The sequence below is a fragment of the Fusarium keratoplasticum genome, chromosome 10 (assembly GCF_025433545.1).
Source record: "Fusarium keratoplasticum isolate Fu6.1 chromosome 10, whole genome shotgun sequence".
Lineage (NCBI taxonomy): Eukaryota > Fungi > Ascomycota > Sordariomycetes > Hypocreales > Nectriaceae > Fusarium > Fusarium keratoplasticum.
In genome coordinates, this window is record NC_070538.1 from 379,610 (window position 1) to 401,671 (window position 22,062).

The following is a 22,062-nucleotide window of genomic DNA, read 5'->3' on the forward strand; positions in this document are numbered from 1 at the left end:
ATTGCCAGTGCAGGTGGGAATGCGTGTTAGAGACCAAAGGTGCCCATCCTGGCATTGGATATGGATCCCTGTAATCGCATTGTCGCCGTCTTTCGCGCATTTGTACCTGCGCATAATTTTGTTCATCCGCAGTCAGGGCATTGATCTAGAGCTATCACCAAGAGATGCAGGAACAACATCTTGGTACCGAGTCACAAAGTAGCTTTCTATGAAGGTAAAGGAGTAAGTACATGAGGAATCGTTGGGGCAAATTACGCCAAGATGCGTGCACGACTCACCTAAAGTTTAGAACAGCTCACGGGTAGCCGTAGAGGATAATAGATGTCAAACGGTTAAACACGGTCAAGTTTGATGGAGCAATGCAGGTTGAAACCGAACAAAGAGCCAAGACAGCTATTTCATCTCGCCGAAGATCCTAATAAGAGCTGGACATGCATTAATGTTTATCCCTTAATCATGGCCTCCCAGGATGAGACAAGGGTGCATACGAGCTACGTCGTAGTGCTCAAACTGACGACAAACAAGAAGAAAAATAAAGTTTTTCTAATACGGGTCGTGCTTTTCCTTCAAATGACCCCATTCGCTACGCCGTACCACTCACGTACTATGTCGTTTAATCTTGATTGGACCATGGCTGACTGGTTGTCTCGTAAGATGAATGGGCGCACAGTCTCCCATCCCGCGCCGACGCCGACCCTGATGATTAATATCGTCGCGCGCGGTTATGACAAGGCCCAGCATAAACACTCAACTTCTCACACCACATCACCCAATCACCACCCTCAGATCTCCCCAAGAATGGGGCTGATCTCGTGGTTATATCCGCTTCCTTGCCGTCTTGGCTGATCTTGGGGCTGAGACAGGCCTCGGCAGTTCGGAATTATCTCTGCATAGTAGGCGAGATAATGAGCCTCGATGACGGAAGTCAGGTGGCTTGGTAAGAAGCCATTTGTCAATTGGAGACGTGGCGGTGGGGCTGGTGTTCCTGTTCCTGCTTGAGGCCATGCTACCTTGTGGATAAGCTTGTCTTGAGATGAACTATATATCATGTAGGCCGCATCTCCTTCTCATCCCTCTACTCATCTCATCACCAAGACACAGCTTCGCATTCACATCCACAACAATGCTTCGCCAGTTCCTCCCCCTTGCCTTCCTGGCTTCTCAAGCTGTGGCCTACGACCAGGTCCTCGGCTTCAAGGCTGCTCCCGAGTATGAGACTCGCAGCCTGGACGAGATCTATAAGGCCGCCCTTAAGGAGGGTGACACCGTCACCCTCTGGCATGGAGGTGATGAGAAGAACCAGCAAGATGGCTTGAAGGCGGCATTCGAGAAGCGATTCCCCGGCATCACTCTCAATGTCACCGTCGACCTGTCCAAGTACCACGACGGCTTCCTCGACCAGCAGCTCGCCGCCGGCAAGGATGCCGTCTACGTCGACAGCGTTATCCTCCAAACCCTCCACGACTACCCTCGCTGGGCTCAAGAGGGTGCGCTCCTCAACTACGCCCCCGTCGGCTTTGAGGAGATTGAGCACTCCTTCAAGGACGACACCGCCGCCTGGTACGGTGTCTACGTCTTCTTCTGGTCGGGCGCCTGGAACACCAAGAAGCTTCCCGGCATCAAGTCCCCCGTCGAGTTCGAGGACTGGCTGCGACCCGAGTTCAAGGAGAAGCTGGTGTTGACCTACCCCAACGACGATGACGCTGTCCTGTGGGCCTTCTATATCATGTAAGCTCTACCAAATCTGATGACACAATGACGCAAGGTACTAACACGGTGTTTTCCGTAGAATGCAACAGTATGGCGTTTCTTGGTTTGATCGCCTGCTCGCACAGAAGCCTCGCTGGGTCCGCGGAACTCAGACGCCCTCGACTCTCATCAGCGACGACAACAGCACCTCTGCCGCCTACTTTGGTGCTTCCGGCAGCTTCCAGAACGCCGACCCCATCTCTTTCTCTGTGCCTACCAAGGGCAAGTACGTCTCCTGGCCTCAGACCGCTGCCATTCTCAAGGATGCGCCCCATCCCGAGGGAGCTAAGCTGCTGCACAACTTCATCCTGAGCCCCGAGTATCAGCAGAACTCTGGTCTGTGGTCTGTCCGTCACGATATTCCTGCCCCCGAGGGATTCCCCAGCCTCTGGAACGAAACTGCTACCAACCCTGCCGAGTTTGCCCGCTTCATGGCCGACCGCGGTCTGGTCGAGAGACTTCGCTTCTTCTTCGAGAGCCGCATTGGAAGCGCTCAGGGTGACAGCCCTCTTGAGGATGACATTTAAGCGGCAGTAAGCTGTGGTATGAGTTGTCAGAGTTGAGCAGTCAGCTTTGGCAACTCGGTGGGAAGTGGATGTAGAAAAATAGTTAGGTCTTGTACATGTATAAAACCCATAGAATAAAAAATTTGACCTCAAGCTCCTTTTGCGGAGATTGCCTTGTGCATGTCCTCCATTTTCACCTTCTTGTTGGTGACTTATTAGAACTCATTCAACTCAAACAGTTTGTGGCATCTTAAAACATTGGGGCATAAATATGAATGGGCTATTTACGACGCGCCAGGACTCAAGAGGACTGACCTCTGCCTTTATGAAGAAAAAAAAAACCCCTACTCAGTTAATAGCATATTTGCGCAAAGCGAACCCATCTGGCTGACCTCCTAGCTCCATCTGATTTTCTAGAAGCAATTTGAGAAACCACCCATCCATCACATCATTGGCAAACGCCTCTCCAAGAATGGTGTAGCTCTCTTTTGGATCATGTTGGACTTTCCGAAACACAAGCGGCACTTTGGATCCGGCTACAACGACAATAATGTCTCCATTCTGTGTATTCTCGGGGACCAATGCCATTGTTCCACGATCAGTAACTGCAGGCCGTCTCTTATATGACCACATCAACACAGCGGACATAACTATACCGTTATGCCGCTGTCTTTGTCTGATGTCATCTCCCAATACCGAGGCTGTGGAATGGCTTGGGCCGAACTCATGGCTCTGTGTCTCGGTCTGTTCCACCTGCCGTATGTAATCATGGAACCACCTGCCAACGTTGTCGGTTGCTAGGCAGCCTTCTCCGTTCAGCCCAGCCGTCATGGTTTTCCAGAAGAAATCCCCAAGATGCTGGTCAGGCGGCCCAGCTTTGCGACTCGAACTGCCCATACCATGGTGGTCACACAGCCACCGTTTGTAGTGAAGCAAAGTTGAGCCAAGGTTTCTCGGTGCTCCTGGGTGAATAGGAGAGGAGGGGAGAGGTGCAACCTCTTTGACAACGTCAACAGTAACCCCCGAAAGAATAAGTGTGTCATCTTCAACTCTGGGAGAACCGACAATCGATTCCTTGACCAGAAGCCCGGCCTTGAATGGCAGGCGGTCCACGTATCGAATGAATGGAACGTCGTTGTAGATTCTGGTCCAATCTGGCACCCATGACGGCAATCCTCCAAGCTCATCACTGAATTCTGGCCCATTCCTTGTTGTGCACGAGAGGATATTCAAGCTGCCTCGAGCAATGTACCATCTGGCGAGACTTTTGAAAACCTCATGTGGACTCAGGTGATAATTAGGACCGAAATCATCGGTATCTCGATCGAGGTTGTAGTCATCTGCGAGAGCGAGAACGGCAAAGATCTTGTCTCGAATATCCGAGCATTCTCCAGAGCTTGTGGCTAATAGAACAGATAATAAAGGCCGCTGATGTCTAGCCGCTGATGATTGTATAGACCGTCGTGTGCTCTCTATCTCGAGAACTGCCTTCACGCTTGTCTGGGCTGTTGCTGAAAAGTCTCTCTGGGATGACCCCGAGCGATGAACTCTATGGATTAGCGAAGCGAAGCTGTCCCAGGAAATGCGGCTATCGCCAGCCATAAGAGTGAAGTGCTTTGCCAGCGCAACTTCTTGGAGAACCCATAAGCGCCTGAACCATGGTCTTTCTAGAAGCTCACCCAGGGAGCCCAAATCCGCGGGGGTGGGAAAGTCTTTGTGATCCGCAATGGTGAAGTCGAAACCAATAGTGTTCCAATTTGCGCCTTGACGAAATGTGTCCCATTTGGATGGGATGAAAGATTCAAAAACTGTTGTGGAATGCAAATCCGCTTTCCCTAGCCAGACGAGAACTTCTCGGGCTTTTTCATATATAGTTCTCATGTTTCGAACCTGGTGTCCGCGCTCGTCGAAGTCATCCTGGTTGATGCATAATGCATCAACCCAAATAATCCTGTCGAAACGGGCATGACGTAGATGGATTAGAGCCTGATGAAGATTCGATCCTATCCCGATCATCTGGTCATTGCATCGGACTTGTTTGACCTTGACGGGATCGCCCCAAGCGTAGGAAAGTGCCAGGTAGGATACTCTGTCGGAATGCTTGCAGATACATAGCTTGCAACTCAGTTCGTCGTTCCTAGTGCCCGGCTCGAGCACCAAGACTCGGAATTCTCCATCTTCAAGTTGAGAATACGCCGGCGCAGAGAAACTAGACTCCTTGAGCGCCTTCGCCTGGTCATGTTCCTCTCGGATAGAGTGACGCATGCCCCCGTCCCCATTGAGTGCGTCAGCGATAAAAAGCCAAAGCAACACCGGATTTAGAGCAACTTCGCATGCAAAAATAAACATGGCAAAGATTTCTTCCCAGGTCCACGGAGGAGGCGAAGAAGCGGTCTGTAAAGATTGACGAGACAAGCAAGAAGGTTTCTGGGGAAATCCTAGACATGAGCACTTGAGTAATCTGAAATTAAACCCTGAAGGGCAGTACATACTAAGACGGGTATACTTTAGGTTAGGAAGACGTCGAGAAGTCATGGAGAAGGATGCCATCCTGCCGTGACGCGAGCCCCCCCAGACGGTACTCCGCATTTGAGGGGCTCTTAGTTTGATGAGTTGTCGAGGCAGCATGGGTGCAGTCTTCCACATGTCAAAGCCAAAAGAAGAAAAGGAAATGCTGAGAAAATGCGAAAAGGGGGAGAGTAAATTGCAGTTCGAGGAACACATACCGCTGAGCGATTGCCTCAAGGTTTGTGGCTGTACGAATAACGAAGATATCAGATCAGAGTAGTGGCTGTGCATCAACAGCACATCTTGCATGTAGTCAAGGCTTGAAAGGGCTTATTCAATTGGTTCAATCGAACACTGCCCCTCGCGGACCTCGCCAGCCATAAGGATCAACGTAATCTACCCAGCCGGTTGAGGCGTTGCTCGCAGTAGAGGTTTGAAAGAGTCTATAGGGTTAGTCCTGTTCAACACGGCTTCAATTAGACCGATTTTACTGCAATAATTTTGAACATAGTGCAGATCGTTAGCAAGGGCTTGACATGAGAGAGCGCCTATTATTGATTAGTCCATGCTATCGTTACGGGACCGACAGCAATCAGCAGAGCATGTCCCATCTCGAAGCCACATCCGTATAAGCTTAAGACGCAGCCCCGCCTCGACCGGCAGCCCAGACTCCAAGACGAGAATTCATCCCTGGACATGGGGTAGCTTGGGTCCTCGGTAATTTATAGATGGCTTTTTCCGTCTCTGACCCAGTTTCCGGTCTCCCACGGCTACTAGTGACGCTGGCGCCGAGAGCTTCAAGAAGCGCCGAAATATGCACGACATACTCGATTGGACCTAACGAGGACTGCCGTCAAGGTTGGCGGCAGTTGGACAATCCAGCCCGGAAACTCTAGCCCTATTTTTATAAGAGTAGCCACAAGTCCGGGGAAATAACCTAAGCTATCATACTGATATTAGAACCTATCAGAACCCCCAAGGACTACTCATTCTGCCCAAATAGGCAAGCTTTTGGCGAGGACAGTCAAGTAGCAGCTCCCGATACGCGTAAGGGGGATTCCTTGCTCTTATATGCACGGAAGCTCTGAAATGTAACAACAAAAACTGGGAGCTGGCCCACCTGAGTAATGCAACGTCGTCTCCAGGCGGACTCTCAGGGTCTATATCCCCTCGGCTAAGTATCCGAGGGTGTCACGCGTCGACCCCAGCATCTAACGATAATCTCTCTTGAAGATATATAATCGAACGTTTGTTTCTCCGCTTGGACTGGTCTGGAATCCGCGCATTCCACGGGGATTACTTGTTATCGCCGGCGGTCTACGACATCAAGGTTCGGTTGCATCACAGACTGTCAGAATCTAATCTGTTTCAAGTTCTGTTGAGGAAACTGGGGTTCCTAGCGATCCCCATATCCTCTCCAATCATTACCTCACCGCTTGGACTTGAGGGGTTTCGAAAAGCTACTGCCTAATCGTAGCGAGTCAGTTGATGTTCTCCAACAGGAAATCTGGCCCGCCTGGGCCCGGCAATTGGAGAGTATTCGGGCCTGTTCTGCGTGCCCCAGGGTCGCACGGACTCTATCACTTTGCGGAGTCTCCGCATCGTCTCCAACAGAGCACCTGTCTCATTTGGAGAGGATCTTCGGCCTCCTCCACTGCGGAGGTTACCATCTGGTGCCGCTCCCAGCCATTTGCCGTCGAGTGACGTTTGAATTTTTCACAAAGGTTGCTTCGGCAGAATTATCGGCTCTTCTAGACCAATGATTGTGGCCTCATGAAGACTAGAGTGGCGGCTAACATCCCCATTCTCCACGTTTTGGGGCAGTTTTTGGGGCGGCTCAACGTCTGCTTGGTGATGTAACCATGGGGGACGGGCCTTGATTTTTGCCCCGTCGCGTCGGCTTCGGAAAAGGGTTCAGGATAAATGAGTCGCGTTTCCTGGCAGCGGATATCATGTATTAAACCAGCTCTCCGGCCATCAGCGTGCCTGCGATTTGCTTGTGCGGCATGTTTGAATAGCCCGACACCGACGACACTTTACAATTCAGCATCAATCCATTACAAGCTACAGAGTCACGATGCCCGACACGTCGAAGCCCCACAACGAGCATGTGGACGGCAAGTCCAGCCTCGAGTCCAACGCCGAGGAGGCGATTCCGACTGGCGCCCTCGCGATGGATTCGATCCACAGACAGCAGGTTGAGAAGAAGTTGAAGCGGAAGCTGGATGCGAGATGCAGTCTTTTCGTTCTGATTTATATCATGAACTACCTGGACCGCAACAACATCGCGGCGGCACGACTCAAGGGTCTCCAGGATGACTTGAAGCTCGACGACACACAATACGCAACATGCCTGAGCATTCTTTATGTTGGATACATTCTCATGCAGGTTCCTTCCAACATGTTCATCAATCGCATTAGCCGGCCGTCGCTGTACATCTCATGTGCCATGCTTCTCTGGGGTCTCGTCTCGACCCTCTCCGGAGTCGTCCACAACTTTACCGGCATGGTTCTCATTCGATTCTTCCTCGGATTTGTTGAGGCTGCGTTCCTTCCCGGTGCTCTTCTGATCCTTTCTAAGTGGTACACGCGTCGGGAGCTGACTACACGCAACGCCATCCTGTTCTGTGGTAACCTCATCTCCAACGCCTTCTCGGCCCTAATCGGAGCTGGCGTCTTGTCCAACATGCAAGGAGTGTTGGGTCACGCAGCTTGGCGTTGGCTCTTCTGGATTGAAGGAGCTATCACGATGGCTGTCGCCCTCTCTGCAGCTATTATTCTCCCCGATCTTCCCCACAACTCTCGAGGCTTCACCGAGGAGGAGCGACAGGTTGCACAGCTCCGCATGATTGAGGACGTTGGAGAAGCCGATACCGATTCTTCTGAAGAGGGTATCTTTTATGGTTTCAACTTGGCTATCAAGGATGTCAAGATCTACATCATGATGCTCACCTTTACGGCATATGTCGTCGGTCTCTCTTTCAACGCCTTCTTCCCCACCCTGACAGGAACTCTTGGTTTCGAATACGTCCCTACGTTGCTCATGAGCTCTCCTCCTTGGGTCTTCTCTTGCATTGTTTCTTTGATCAATGCCTGGCATTCTGACAGGACGGAGGAAAAGGTTGGTACCGCAACAACCCTGTCGTGTAAACAAGCTAACAACTCGACTAGTTCTGGCACATCGTGGGACCTATTTGCGTCGGCATTGTGGGTTTCGTTATCAGCATGTCCACCCTCAACGTGGCTGCTCGTTACGTAGCGCTTTTCCTGCAAGCCAGCTCATACGCCGGCTTCATCGTCTTTTATTCGTGGATCAGTTCCTCATTCCCCCGACCTCCAGCCAAGCGAGCCGTGGCCATCGCCATGATCAACGCCTTCAGTCAGCTGGGCAACGTGGCTGGCTCGTATGTGTGGGATCTTCCCGAGAACGGCTTCCGCAAGAGCTACGGCATTGTTCTGTCCATGTTTGGCGTCACCATTGTCGGCTGCTGGATCTTCCGCATGATCTTGGTTGACTTGAACAAGAAGCTCGATGCTGGCGAGTCAGCTTGGGAGACGAGGCGCGATGTGGCTGCACAGACGGCTGCTGTGGAGGTTATGGACAACCCGGACGAGGCTCTGCGCATGAAGAGGGATTTCCGATACTTGATCTAAGAGGGAACAGGCTGCCTATACAATGGCGACGAAAGAATAACTGCAGTTGGCCCAAGGTGCTTATTTGTTCATTAGCCTTGGTTTCAATGCAACATGAGTCTCACCAACACCGCATCTCTCACACCCTTTCGCGACGTCAAGATAGGGTTCTGTCACTTGACTAAGGTTACGAGAATCTTACTATACCCTGTACTTTAAAATGACAAAGAAATAGTTGAGAAATGACTAAAACTAGGACTCAAAGTTATCCAATGCTACTAAACCTTGGGTTGGGTGAGAAGTTGATGATCTAATCTGGATGTTGGTAGAGTCGCGATGCAATCGATAAGGCCTTGTACAAACACAAACAGCAGTGATGGGCGCGTCCAAACGCGAAAACGCGCCTTGCCGGACCGACATGGATTTATCATGCACCGATAAGCATTACTCACAGCTTAGCACGGCGCGAACAAAGCATATCTCGACAATTAGCGGCCGCCCATGCACAGCATCTGAGGGCGTCAGCATTCGTTTGTCCCCCTCACCTCATGTTGACACGTCGACTTGAGCTAAGCCAGACGGGTCACCTTTCCGGATTAACCCAACCAACGGGCGGGCGGTGAACCCGGCGGTTTTGCGGGGGCTCTCTGAGCAAGGATACGGGGCAAGGCGAGAGGATGACGCTGGATTTATCCAACAAGGTGGGGTTACGGCGGGCGGTGAAAATGGCAGTTTTGGATGGGAAGAATGAGTGATAAACAGTGAATTTGCATGGGAAGGGAAGTGTGTGTGTGTGACGGGACGGGGACAGAAAAGCCGCAACCGAGCGTGTGTAAGAATCCGATGCAACTCTCCCCGCCCTCGGCAGTCTTGTGTGTTCATTGAGTGCCAATTGGGGCAAGAGAAGAGCCTGACAAAGCAGGCAAACAGTTCTTCTACCCCCCTGTCGTTCGGTGTGAGCCGACATGGGTTCATGCGTTCCACCCGGCGTCGTCGGCAACTGCACGACGCCTCTTGTATCATGCTGCTTGCGCGGTACAGGAGGAGGGGGCTTGCAGGATGCGTCTTTACCATGCGTATCCCTGAAAACGTCGAGCCTTTTCGCGGAAACAGAGGAATTCTCCATCCGGCGTGGGTCGCTTCCATCGGCCGCTCGCAGAACTGTTCAATCAATGGCTGGCTTGGCATGGATATTGGTTGGATGGGTTATCAGCCATGTCATTGCTATTGGGTCTTGGGTGTCATGACATCACTGGACCCGGTGTTTGGGGTGGTTGCTTGCTTGCTTGCTTGTTTGCCCTCAGGCTCAAACGGCCCGCGCCAGGGAATACAAATAGTCTTTTTGCTCCTGGCGATCGATTCCTCTGTTCTTTTCCCCTCCATTCTACCCCTCCGTCGATCTCACATTCTTCTCGAAAGCCAATTCACTTCCAACACCCGTCACAATGGTCCAGCAAATCCCCCAAGCCTCCCGTCTCACTGACCTCTTTAGCCTCAAGGGCAAGGTCGTCGTCGTCACTGGCGCGTCCGGACCCCGCGGCATGGGCATTGAGGCTGCCCGCGGCTGCGCTGAGATGGGCGCCGACGTCGCCATCACCTATTCCTCCCGCAAGGAGGGCGCCGAGAAGAACGTCCAGGAGCTCGTCTCTGACTACGGCGTCAAGGCTCAGGCCTACCACCTCAACACCACAAACTATGACGACGTCGAGAAGTTTGTGAACCAGGTTGTTGCCGACTTTGGCAAGATTGACGCCTTTATCGCCAAGTGAGTTCATTTTCCACCTGTCTCTCCTCCATCGCTAACAATTACAGCGCCGGTGCTACCGCCGACGCCGGTGTCATTGACAGCTCCGCCGCCGACTGGGACCACGTTATCCAGGTCGACCTCAACGGCACCGCCTACTGCGCCAAGGCCGTCGGCGCCCGCTTCAGGGAGCAGGGCCACGGCTCCTTTGTCATCACTGCCTCCATGTCTGGCCACATCGCCAACTTCCCCCAGGAGCAGACGTCGTACAACGTGGCCAAGGCTGGCTGCATCCACATGGCCAAGTCCCTCGCCAACGAGTGGCGCGACTTTGCCCGTGTCAACAGCATCTCTCCCGGCTACATCGACACTGGCCTGTCCGACTTTATCGACGCGAAGACGCAGGAGCTGTGGAGGAGCATGATCCCCATGGGTCGCAACGGAGACGCCAAGGAGCTCAAGGGCGCTTACGTCTACCTCGTCAGCGACGCCAGCACTTATACTACTGGCGCTGATATCGTCATTGACGGAGGATACACCTGCCGGTAAATGTGTTTTGGTTCAAAAAGGTGTCGGTACCCAAGTTTGGCGCATTTGATTACAGGCCCGGCGCAAGTCTATAGCAGATTTTAATGACATGAACCTTGATGATTCTACTCAATGCGTGTATTTCGCTGTGTGACGTGAACTTCGGGTTAACGTGGACCGAGCATTTCAACCTCGGGCCGAAGCACCGTTGATATCATGCGATCCTATTATTTTACGATCGCAATATGCCCATGATGACATGATCGTCTTGCCAATTGAGCTCGGGAGAAAACATGGCTAAATACGAATAATATTCAGTTCTCGGTTTTCAAGAATCGAATGTTGAACTTGCAGATGGGTAACCTGGTCGTATCCTTGAAAGAGCAATCATCCGTGGAAGCGAAAGAAATCAATACGACGTCATGCATGCGTCCTACGCTGATAGGTGCGCATCTTAACCCACTACGCGGCCGAATAGATTGAAATGGAGAATACAAGGCTTCAATGGTGTCTTAGATACTGGGCATTTTGGCTTCTTACGTTCCGTATACGAGATATCAAGGCTAAGTCCTATTCTTCGCTTGAGAACAAGCATTGTGCAACTAGAATAAAACAAACAATATAAAGATATTCAAGGTACCGGCTCTTTTAATCCACAGGTATAGTTTTATCAAATGCCCGTCTTGTCCGCCATAGTTCAGGCGGGGAAGTTGGGTACGTCTATTTGCTCTACTCCTTCTTATAATCATCCATCACTTGAAGGCACTCTTTCAACGCAGTTGTAACACAGATTTCAATCCTCCTCAAGAGTAGAGGTGTTAGGGTCATGCTGTTGCTCACTTCCATCCTCACTAGTGTCGGCAGCCGGTTCATGAGGAGGTTTTGATAATAGGCGGGTTGGGCAGCTCGTAATCTAGAACAAGGTAAGTATGAGTTGGCTCTCAACATTTGGGGTTGAAAATTAGGTAGAGATTGCGTACAAGGACTTGGAATTACTTGGGCGTCTGGAAAGATAATTTTGTATATCGCATTCCATTTCTCTTCATTATCCAAAGAACTTTGATACATCTTTCGACTTTTCAGTTGCTTCTCTTGTTGGACGTCAATCTTGTTCGAAACTGGTTTCTTCTCACACGGGTTATCCGCCCGTTGATGGTTGTATAATGCAGTCTCGGTCGCAAACTCATCGTAACATCTATGGCATTGAAACCCTGAATACATGTGCCTCCTGAGGATATGTTCCCTGGAAGAAATGGATTATCAGTACCTTTGATGCTATGCTTGTCAACTTTATCGCTGAGACTTACTTGACTCGGTGAGCGCTTGTCCATCCGCCGCCTGCGCATGTTCGGGATTCTTTGAACTCTCGCGGATAGCGTTTGTAGAAGGGACAGGCAAACTTTTTGGCATCTGGCTCTTCCTTTCGCGCCCGCTTCCGAGCCTTGGATTCATCACCATCCTGATCAAAGCCGTCGAAATCGCTCCATTTGATTTCGACTATCTTCTTCCGTTTGTTTCCTGCTCTCGGCGGATGCGATACGCCGCTGGCGATGCTGCCATAGGAAGATGCTACAGAGGGCGGTCGGGAACCGGGAGAGGCTGGTTGGAAACCGTCCCAGGGGCCGACTGGTTCGAGAGGTTCGAGGGGTCCGAGGAGATCGAGGGAATCGAGAGGGTCGGGGAAGCCGCTGAGTTCCAATTCCTGTGCCCACTCTCGTAGTTTTGGACCGCCATCAGGATTCATTAGTCCTGGTACTTCTTCAGCAAATCCTGTGTCTAGGAATTGGTGTCTTTGATCCTCCAAGACTCGGTGTCGAATGTAAAAATCCGTGAGGAACGAAAGCGGGGTTCATGCCCAAGGTAAACCGCTGGGCTACCTGCATGAGGCTGAATCTCAAGCTGACGAAAGCCTCGCAGGCTGCCTTGGCCAAAACACTCTTTTTCACCAAGTCTCTCAACCGAGAGGCCTCTAACTCAGCATTCGGCTTGTGATGGGAGTTCAGTTCCTTATATCTCTCTGGCCGAACATCGCTGAGTGAACGCCAACCAGCTGATTAATCGCTTGCAGCCAGGCTTCTTTCGCCCATCACTTCTTGCCTCTGCAGCCTCAACCCCCCATGCGGTCGGATCGACATGGCCAAAACACCTAAACTCGAGGACTACACCATTATAATTTTCTCTCCACTGGTAATTGAGCAGAAGGCGGCATGTCTTATGCTAGATGAGGTTCACGATGGAATCCCAGAACGTTCCGCCGGTCAGACGGTGCTCTACACCCTTGGTAAAATCGCCTCACACAATGTGGCTATCGCTGGATATCCTGCTGGCGAAGTTGGGATAGGGGTTTCGGGAAGCATGGTCTCAGAAGCCTTGAGGGATTTTCCCAATCTCGAAGCAGGGATCCTGGTCGGCATCGCAGCAGGCATCCCGTCCCCAAACCGAGACATTCGTCTCGGAGATGTTGCAGTTGCCGTTCCCAATAGGGACAACCCAGGGGTTATTGGCTATGACCTTGTCAAGGTTGAAGAAGACGGGATTCGACTCAAACAGTGGCAAAACTCGACGCATCCCATTTTGCGGTCTGCCATCGCCAGTATCCAAGTCCATGAAAGTCGTCCTGAGTTCAGCTTCACACGCCACTTGGATGTCTTGTGGAGAGCAGCAGATTTCAAGAGACCGGGTCCTGCTCTACCTAGCAGCGAGTCCTTGACTTCAAATGCGCGCGATGGGCCAATTGCACACTACGGCACCATCCTCTCTGGGAATGGGGTGATTAAATCCAAGAAAAAGAGAGACGAGTTAAGGGATAAATATGCCGGAATTGCTATTGAGATGGAGGCGGCTGGAATGACAACGAGGCTGCCAGTGGCTGTGGTTCGAGGCATCAGTGATTTCGCCGACTCCGATAAGGACGATGACTGGCACCTTTACGCTGCTGTAACTGCGGCAGCATACGCAAAAGAAATGTTGATCAGGCTTGGCCCAAGGAAGGGGACTGGATCCGGTACGTGAAGGTTCGCATAGGTACAAGTTGTTGGATGTGCCGGCAGCACCATACCTAGGAACCCGACTTGCCCACGCATGAATAAGCTAATGAAATGGTGCAGTGTCGCAGTCTCTCATCTCTTCAGACATCGATACCGGCTTGAGGCTCTCCCTACCCGAGAAATGCTCATTCGTGGGCCGAGAGGCTGAGCTCTCAAAGTTGGAAGAATGGGTCGGTTTCTGCCCGAAGAAGACGCCACAAAGGTCCATAGTTACGCTCTGGGGCTTTGCTGGCGTTGGAAAGTCACAGCTGGTGTCCGAATTTGTGAAACGGCAGCGGGAGAAGTATCCGGACTATGACATTTTCTGGATCGCGGGGGCGACTAAAGAGGCCTTTGAACAGAGTATCCTCAGTGTTCTGAAGCTGGCCAACAACCCGGAGGCCACAATTTCGGAGGGCGGTGAGAGCTATGACGAACGCCGTTCCATGCTCATAAACTCGTTCTTCACAGAGCTGAAAAACACGATCCGTGCTCGGTGGCTCCTTGTCATCGACGGGATACCCGGTGATCCATCCCTGCAACAGCATATTCGGAGCTATCTGGGTGGATTGCCTTGGGGGTCCATTATTCTCACCACACGAAGCACAGAGGTGGCGAGCTGGTACCATGGAAGTATAGAACTCAGAGGGCTGCGCGAGGTAGATGCAGTCAATCTTCTTGACCGGGAGATTGACGAAAGGTTTAAAGCAGGGGGGAATGGTAGGAGCTACTTCTCCCTTCAACTGGTTCAGCTTATAGTAGAAGGACTGACAAAGCACTTAGATGTACTTGAGATCGCAAGGATGTTGAACTACCATCCTCTCTCGCTGCGGCTTGCAACGTCTGTTATATCTTCCTATCATCTCAGCGTGAGACAATACGTCGAGAAGTGGAGAACACGGCAACTTTATGATGAGTATCCTGCCAACATGGCACTTTTACGGTCCTTTGAACTTAGCTTTGAGGAGCTTGAGAAGACCAACCCGGTGGCAGCAAAACTCCTCATGTTGTTTGGATATCTCGATCACAGGGACTTGTGGGCCGATCTCTGCTTTAACGCCACTGATGACGACCTTCCAGCGTGGCTCCGTGAAATAGGATCCTCTAAGTGCTTTCATGGTTGTTACGCTAGCATGCGTAACTTGTCCTTTGTTGAAGCTAAGCTACATGGGAGGAAGCAAGACCAAGCTTACGAAATCCATCCTGCAATCCACGAATTTGCGAGGGGGAAGGCAAAAGAGAACGGGGAGGAATATGTGAAAACTGCCATATCCTTGGTCGCTGCCAAAGTTCCACGATCTACGGACAAGGACTTTCTAGAGATCGTGCAACGATTGGAGCCTCACGCCGACCAATGCAAGATCCACATGGAGCAAGGCAGGGCCGGATCCAGCTTGGACTTAATGGAACTTGATCGATTTGGGAACCTCTTTCGCCATCTCGGACGCTACGATGAAGCGTCTCGGCTCTATTGGAGTATTCTGAATGTTCTCAACAGGGAGGGTGAGCCTGATGAATTCACCCTTGAAATGATGGCCGGGATCGAAAACAATCTTGGCTTGATCCATCATGCTCGGCGACAGTACGACCTCGCCCTTCGAGCTTATGAACAGTCGTATCTAAGGCGCCTGCAAATTGTGCCCAACGATGATGATTCCCTCATGACGACCCGGTACAACAAAGGGCGAGCTTTTCTGATGCTCGGGAGGTTGAATGAGGCACTACAGACCCTGCTCAAGGCCGCCGCACACTTTTCTCAACTAATCCCCCCAGATGCTTTGCACGACCATGGCCTTGGGAGCGGCAATGGAGCAATGGCACAAATATACTTTCGAATCTTGAATGATGTCGGCGAGATATACCTTCGGAAAAACGATGTGGAGCAGGCAGAGCAAAACTTCAGAATGGCATTCGACGGGCACAAGAAGTATTTGCACGAGATGCATCCTACAACTTTTGCAGTCCGGTTGAACATTGGAAGAGTTTATGTCGAGTGGTCCCGATTTGCAACCGCAAACAAGATATTCGAGTACATCATCGCGACATATACAGAGTGGTGGGGAAGGCGGCATTCAGAGACGATGCGAGCACTTACTGAGCTAGCTGAGTCGCATATGCGGCACGCTGAGCAGAAGCGTCTGATGGGCGACGGGGGAGACTGGGAGTTGACCATAGCAGCAGACCTTTGGGCCGAAATACTGAGCTTTCATCACGAGGTTTCTGAGCTAAATTCGGATGCTGCAAGTTTTGCGAGGTCGAAGTTGCAGCAGGTGCAGTTGCTCCGCTCTGTCACCCCTGAGGATCCATATAGCATGTATTGTTCGTAGGGAGCTCAAGACCCTGAATCAAAGCGAGGCGTCCTTCATATAAAGTATTTTCAGTTTTAGATCTTACCATGAGATATTCACAAGCTTTCAAGTCGACTATATGTGTATAGAGTTGCCCCTCGAATGGTTCGATGCTGACTCCAGAACAGGTGATGGAGTTTAGATGGTTAGTTAATATGCGACAGGATGCAGCTGTAAAATCAAAGGAATTCCTAACGTAGTCATGTGGGCACAGGTGTTTAGAAGTAGCTGAGTAGTCAAGGAATATGTATGTAAAAAGTGCGTGTGTCGTTCAGGTCTTACCAAGGCAAGCTGACTCCCTACCTAGTTTCTGCTCATGTTCAGCCATGTGCCCCCCTTGTCCAACGATCAATTTCTGAGCATCTTCTGTTGTTAGCTAAGTGCCCGTCTCCCCTCGCCCCGAGTTGGAAGACAAAATGTTGACTTCTAGATTAGGCAAACCTCTTCTTCCTGTCCATCCATAGAAAAGGGAATCCGAGGTACTCCTAGTCCATCCACGATATCCGAAAACACAAAGACCCCGATGCGTTCCCACGAGTCCTGACCACTTACACTCTTCCCTGCTGGGACCACGACCAACCCTGCACACTGCCAAGAAGTATTCGTCTCGTCTCCAGACGGAGAATAGGTGTCGTATCGATGATCTATCTTGTCTTTCAGAACCCATGCTTCAAACGCCGTCAGAATCATGCACGCCCCGTTGGGGACTACAGAGCCAGGCACCAGGGAGACGTCATCATGGACGTATTTCATGGCATTCTTGGGCTCGAGATACTTGTTACCGCCCAGTGCATATTTTCCGTGAGGGAGGAGTCGAAGAACTGGCCCATCCCATGCCAGAGTGCTCGGTATCTTTCTTGTCTTGAGTGTTATGCTCATATTCTCCAGGTCGTGGAGCAGAGCCTCGGGGTTGGAGACAAGCTTGGGATGATGGAATGAGGTGACCTGGGCCTTGTAGATGGTATGAAATGAACGGTTGTATATCTCGGTGCGGATACGGAAGTCGACCGTGTCGCTATTCGTAGACGCCGATTGCAGACGTGGAGGGACTGAAAACCATGACCAAGACGGGGCGTGCTTTCTCATCTCATTTCTTCTAGTGTAAAAATCCCCCAGAGGAGACGGAGGATGAAACACCCATAGAAGATCAAGCTCAGCAAATTCTTTCCAGGTGCCCGCCAAGTACGTAAACTTGGTTTGTGACTGAACAGCCTTGACGACTCCCGCAAAGGCAATAACGCGATCCTTCTCAAAAGTCAGGTTTGCCAGCCGGTACTCTTCGACCAAGAGGCTCCACTGCCCCTTGAAGCTTTCGTCGTGCTCTCGGCCTTGCGAGCTGCCCTGTATACCGGCAAACACAGAGTGGAATCGACTTTTAGAGCGAGGAGAGTCCATCAGACGACCCGAGAACTCATCCTCGAGCCCTTCGCAGCACTCCCATAGCAGCCTATCCTGCCCGTAGTAGATATTTCGAGAGCAGAGTAGACGCTCTTGGAACACCCAAGCCCTGCTGAGCAGAGGCCAGATCTGCTTGTAGGTGGTGGGAGACCAGAACTTGTTGACGAAACCTGGAGCACTCTGGACGACCAGAGGAGTCGAGTTTGAAGAGCTGCTGTTGCTTCCTGATTTCAGGTGTTTCATGGGTAGTTCACATGGAACTATTATCCTGGGGTCTCGAAGATGTTGCTGGCTTGGGTTGTCAGATGGCGGATACACATATGAGATATTAAGAGAAGTTCGACCATATACGGCAGCCATCTTCAAAGCCTCTTTCTTCCAATCTTCGTCCGAGTCTTGTATGATGCAGAGTGAGTCAATCCAGATATATCGAAAGTCGAGAGCTTTGGCAATCCGGATCGCCTCGAGATATTTCGTCGGCAACAGAGACGAAGGGATATTAGACTCAAACTCGCGAAGCCGAGACTTGGTTAGCTGAAGGCATGCGTTAGGGTCAGGACCCCACATATGGCTCAGCGTCGTGTATTGCAGTTGAGGCAGACTCTCAACGTTGCATTCTAGCTTGATCTTGTCTCCTTGGAGGTCCAAAAGACGGGATGGTAACTGGCTGCCTTGCGTGACCATGTTGGGATACGCGGTGCACTTGGGGTGGTTCTCTGAGCATTCCAGATACCACAACTCGATCTGGGCCAATTTCATGTCATTTTTGGAGGATATAGGCTCGTTTCCGTGCCGAAAAGTTGCCGAGTTTAATCGTCGATCTGGACTTAGGTTAGCAACCCCAGACTTTCCACTCTTCAAGAAGCTCACTCACTCGAAGATGGATAGATGTACAGTTCATACATCTTATTATCAATATCAGAAGAACTATTCTTGCTAGCATAGACCTTGGATATTGTCAAGACAACAACTCCAAGTTCCGTTCTATAACTTGTCAGTCATCCCGGACTCAAGCAGAGGGCAAACACGTACATGAAAGGTGGGACCAGATCGCTCCACCACTTCTGAAGACCCGAGGTCTGATACTCCAGAGTGTACTCCATTTCAAAGTCCCTAGCTTCCAGACACACAGTGATGTCTGGTTCTTTGACTATTCCTTTGTCTGGGTCGAAGCAGCGGTGACCCCCAGCGTGAGTCCATAGCAAAGCACAGAGATGGCAGCTGCCAAGATACCCCGATTTCAGATCCTTCACTGAGCATAGCTTGAACGTCTCTTTTGTATGGAGCCTTAGCTGCTCCCCATGGGATAAGTGCCGCAAAAGGGTCGACTCTTCTTGCAGCCTTGAGCAAGCGGTGCAGAGCTGGTGAAGAGTGATCACCGTGTCTTCGGAGACATTTTTTTCGTAGACGGGGCTCCATTTGACTGAAGCCATATCTTAGACTAGAGATCCGATTGCTGAAGCTTCACACGCAGGATTCGTTGATGAGTTGATGAGAAGATATGTCGGTGACATTTCGAGCGGGGTCTGCACAGCCTCGTTCTTGATGGGGATTGCATCAGTGGCGTCCTCAGCCCTAGAGACAAGGATCTAACTAGAGCCGTTAAATTGTATGCTGTCTGGGCAAGAAAGCATCAAAGGTGTATAATTATTAGCACCGAGAACTCGCAAGGATAACTAGGCGAAACCTCTATGCGGTTCTCTGGCCCCCCTAAACTACCCCCCTACAGCATCCTTTAAAAATGGAAATAGGTTCTGGTGCATAGATTTTGTCTCCGAGTTAAGTTACACCTTTTTTGATAGTACCACTGTCCTATGTCAGAACATAATTACTCAAGGGGCTTTAGTAGAGGACTATCTCATCCCGCGGCTGCATTTGAGCACCCAGGTCCTCCCAGCCGCTCCAGTATGGATCCAGATGAATATTCCCACTGGTAATGCACGCAAGCGCAGATAATTCTAACACGTACTCCATCTCGGCAAACCCTTTCAAACGATGTCTTGTATCCCCCGTTTCCAGAATGAGAGGCTTGGAGACACCTGCAACGAGAGTGACTAAATCTGTGACTTGGACGTTTGCTGGACCGTTGCCGATTCCCAGAATGCCGGGCTGGGTCAAAAACAAGGTTCTTCCTCTTGCTAGGTCGTTGCACATATCGATGTGAAATTCAAAACATGCAGGATGTGACTTCAGATACGAAAAAGCCGACGTGGAAGCATCAGGCATGATACTTGTACGACGCATCATCTGGCCCCATTCTTTGAGTCTCTGTTTGTCTTTTCGGCCGAGTTTGTTTCTCTCCCAGTGTAAAAGGGCGTGATGACGGCCAGCAGTGGCTGTGGGTGTCCATTCGCGATAACGTAGCATCAGGTCGTGAATCACCGAGATGTTGTGCAGATGCGACTGTTCGTCCGAGGCATAGTCCGCGATGCTAGTTTCGTAAAACTTGCCACAGCTCCAGGAGACGCAGCAGACACGCACACCTCGGACGATCAGCTCCTTGTTATTTATCAAAGACCATTGGCTCGGCGTCCGGAAGAAGACTCCTTTAAATTCCCCTTGAAAAGCCAACGCCTTAGGGTTTAGCCAACTTTTTTCAGGATCAATAGCCAAGTTTGGCATCCAGGATGGCAGTGTTGACATTGTTGGTGAGTCGCAGAACAGAAGAAGGTTCAGGGATCCTGACCAGTCCAACAGCCGAACGAACAGTTCCCGGTAGATTTGGTAAATATCCTTGCCGTAATCAGGATCATCTAGCTGTATTCCGATTTTACCCAAGACTGCTCGCAGGCCAAAGGACTTGTCCTTGGGGTTAGTGGCCTTCCGTGTGGCGATCTCATAGATTATGGCGTCGCGGGCGTCGGTGAGTGTGGTGTTGAAAAGTATGCGGTTCGCTCGATCAACCGGCGGTCCACCTTTGTCGGAAACCAATCGTCTTATGAAGAAGAAGAAGTAAAACAATATGAAAAGCCCTAGGATAGGGGCGAAAGCGATCGCCAAGCATAATGCGAGATTGAGGACAAATTCCACTATCCATACCTCGGATTTGAGAGGTTCTGAGGCATTCCACTCTCCTCTCGAAAACAAGAAGCTGAAGAAGATCGTCCATAGAACCAAGCAGGCAGTCACAAGCTTGATAACTCTGTAAGCCCACATTGTACCTTGAATGAAGCGTTCATAATCCCATAGATAGGTCTGAAAAGGGAGCTGCTGGTTTCCAGTACTGGCACCAAGTGCACAACAATCCCGGACGTACGCCCACAATTGAACGATGTTGCACCAGCGATGCTCGATTAGTGAGGGAGTATACTCAGGCACCACTGCAAGAAACGTAATACCGTGGATAAAGGAGCGCCAGGGAAGAGTTTTTGTGCCGCAACAGAGAAGAGGTTGAGGACTAAGAAGAATCTCCTGGAATGTCCAGATACGGCTTGCCCACGTTCTGGAACAGATGTTTTGAAGATCTGTTGGGTTGCAGAACAAGTGACTAGGCAAGCAGGGAAATATCAACTCAATGCCTAGAGATGATTAAAATAAGCGGTGTACAGCCAAATGACATGTGTAAAGTGGACAAGTATCAAGGCCAGGGAAAGGACAGTAAGCACCTACAATATTTCCAGAGGGGGGATCGAAGACTTTTTATCTGGTGGGTGAATACATTCCACCCTTGCTTTAAAATGAGCAAGGTGCTTCGGGGTATTTTGTATTGGTTCTCGCCCACTTCAACGAGCGCCTCCTGACATCCTGCCTTGTTCAAATATTCCATCGCAGCGTCCGACTCGGGGCTCCCTTCGCCAAGCCAGACAAAGACTTGCCGCGCTAAGGAGTAAATGTCCGCCATCAATTGAAGCTGACTCTCCTTCTCCTTCAAGTCCTGCTGATCGATGCATATTGAATCAACCCAGATGATCATAGTGTCGCGTGAGCCATCAGACACGCTTGAATCATTCGAGTAGTAGCCATTCCGGAGATGCCACAATGCCGACCAACAATTCGTGCCCACAGCAATTGTATTTCCGTTGCATCGTATCGTTTTCGTGAGTGAGGGGGAGACTCCCCACACGTAGGAAAGGGCGGTGAAGCTTGCATCTTGCGCGATGTCGAGAGTCTCGATGCTGCAAATAATTTCTTGATCGCTAGGCTCCTCTGGCTTGGCAATCTTGAGAACGCGTATGAACTTGGAGCCTGGTGTACAAGGCAAAGGCGGGAGCCAATCTCTTGGAGTATCGGTCTTTTGCATTATGAGCCAACGCTCATTAGATCCGAGTTATTGAACGAAGTTCAGAGAGCGTGATACAACAGAAGAGCCCAATACTTTATTCAACCTTTATCCCCCTTTTTTTCATCCGTTTCAAGACTGCACATCTGCCTGGCGAGGCTTTCCGGAATGCACACCCAATAGAGCGGAATAGGGGCTTGCAGATGGCTATGACGCGAGGATGGCCCAAGCTTTATGACTCGGCTACTTTGGTATAGGTGTTTTTACACTTTCTCATTACTTGTAGGGTTATGGTTTTTTTCATAGCCTGCCGTTGGTTGACAACCTTGGTAAGGAAATCAGGGCTTCGGCATGCCCGGTCAACCTAGTAAGGCTGTGCCACAGGCTTACAGCCCTGATTGAT

General features: G+C 50.7%; 4 protein-coding genes and 2 pseudogenes across 6 annotated transcripts, besides 2 other annotated features; 4 read left to right on the forward strand and 2 right to left on the reverse strand.

Moving 5' to 3' along the window:
* Window positions 1-1,123: 1,123 nt before the first annotated feature.
* Window positions 1,124-2,276, forward strand: NCS57_01197700 (uncharacterized protein; the record flags this gene model as incomplete). The annotated part of the gene is made up of 2 exons (XM_053061666.1): window positions 1,124-1,728; window positions 1,790-2,276. 2 exons carry the CDS (start codon window positions 1,124-1,126, stop codon window positions 2,274-2,276), a joined length of 1,092 nt encoding a protein of 363 aa, XP_052908194.1.
* A 4,534-nt stretch (window positions 2,277-6,810) lies between these two features.
* Window positions 6,811-8,417, forward strand: NCS57_01197800 (annotated as a pseudogene). The gene is made up of 2 exons: window positions 6,811-7,884; window positions 7,935-8,417.
* Window positions 6,811-8,417: a sequence feature.
* Window positions 8,418-9,817: 1,400 nt separating this feature from the next.
* NCS57_01197900 lies at window positions 9,818-10,689 on the forward strand (annotated as a pseudogene). Its single transcript has 2 exons — window positions 9,818-10,161; window positions 10,209-10,689.
* Window positions 9,818-10,689: a sequence feature.
* A 1,282-nt stretch (window positions 10,690-11,971) lies between these two features.
* Window positions 11,972-12,412, reverse strand: NCS57_01198000 (uncharacterized protein; the record flags this gene model as incomplete). The annotated part of the gene is made up of 1 exon (XM_053061667.1): window positions 11,972-12,412. One exon carries the CDS (start codon window positions 12,410-12,412, stop codon window positions 11,972-11,974), a length of 441 nt encoding a protein of 146 aa, XP_052908195.1.
* Window positions 12,413-12,801: 389 nt separating this feature from the next.
* On the forward strand, window positions 12,802-16,184 carry NCS57_01198100 (PNP-UDP-1 domain-containing protein; the record flags this gene model as incomplete). Its single annotated transcript, XM_053061668.1, has 4 exons — window positions 12,802-13,672; window positions 13,776-14,219; window positions 14,478-16,013; window positions 16,171-16,184. 4 exons carry the CDS (start codon window positions 12,802-12,804, stop codon window positions 16,182-16,184), a joined length of 2,865 nt encoding a protein of 954 aa, XP_052908196.1.
* A 284-nt stretch (window positions 16,185-16,468) lies between these two features.
* NCS57_01198200 (HET domain-containing protein) lies at window positions 16,469-18,873 on the reverse strand (the record flags this gene model as incomplete). Its single annotated transcript, XM_053061669.1, has 3 exons — window positions 16,469-18,261; window positions 18,315-18,424; window positions 18,473-18,873. The coding sequence occupies 3 exons, from the start codon at window positions 18,871-18,873 to the stop codon at window positions 16,469-16,471; spliced, it is 2,304 nt and encodes a 767-aa protein (XP_052908197.1).
* Between the last annotated feature and the right edge of the window lie 3,189 nt (window positions 18,874-22,062).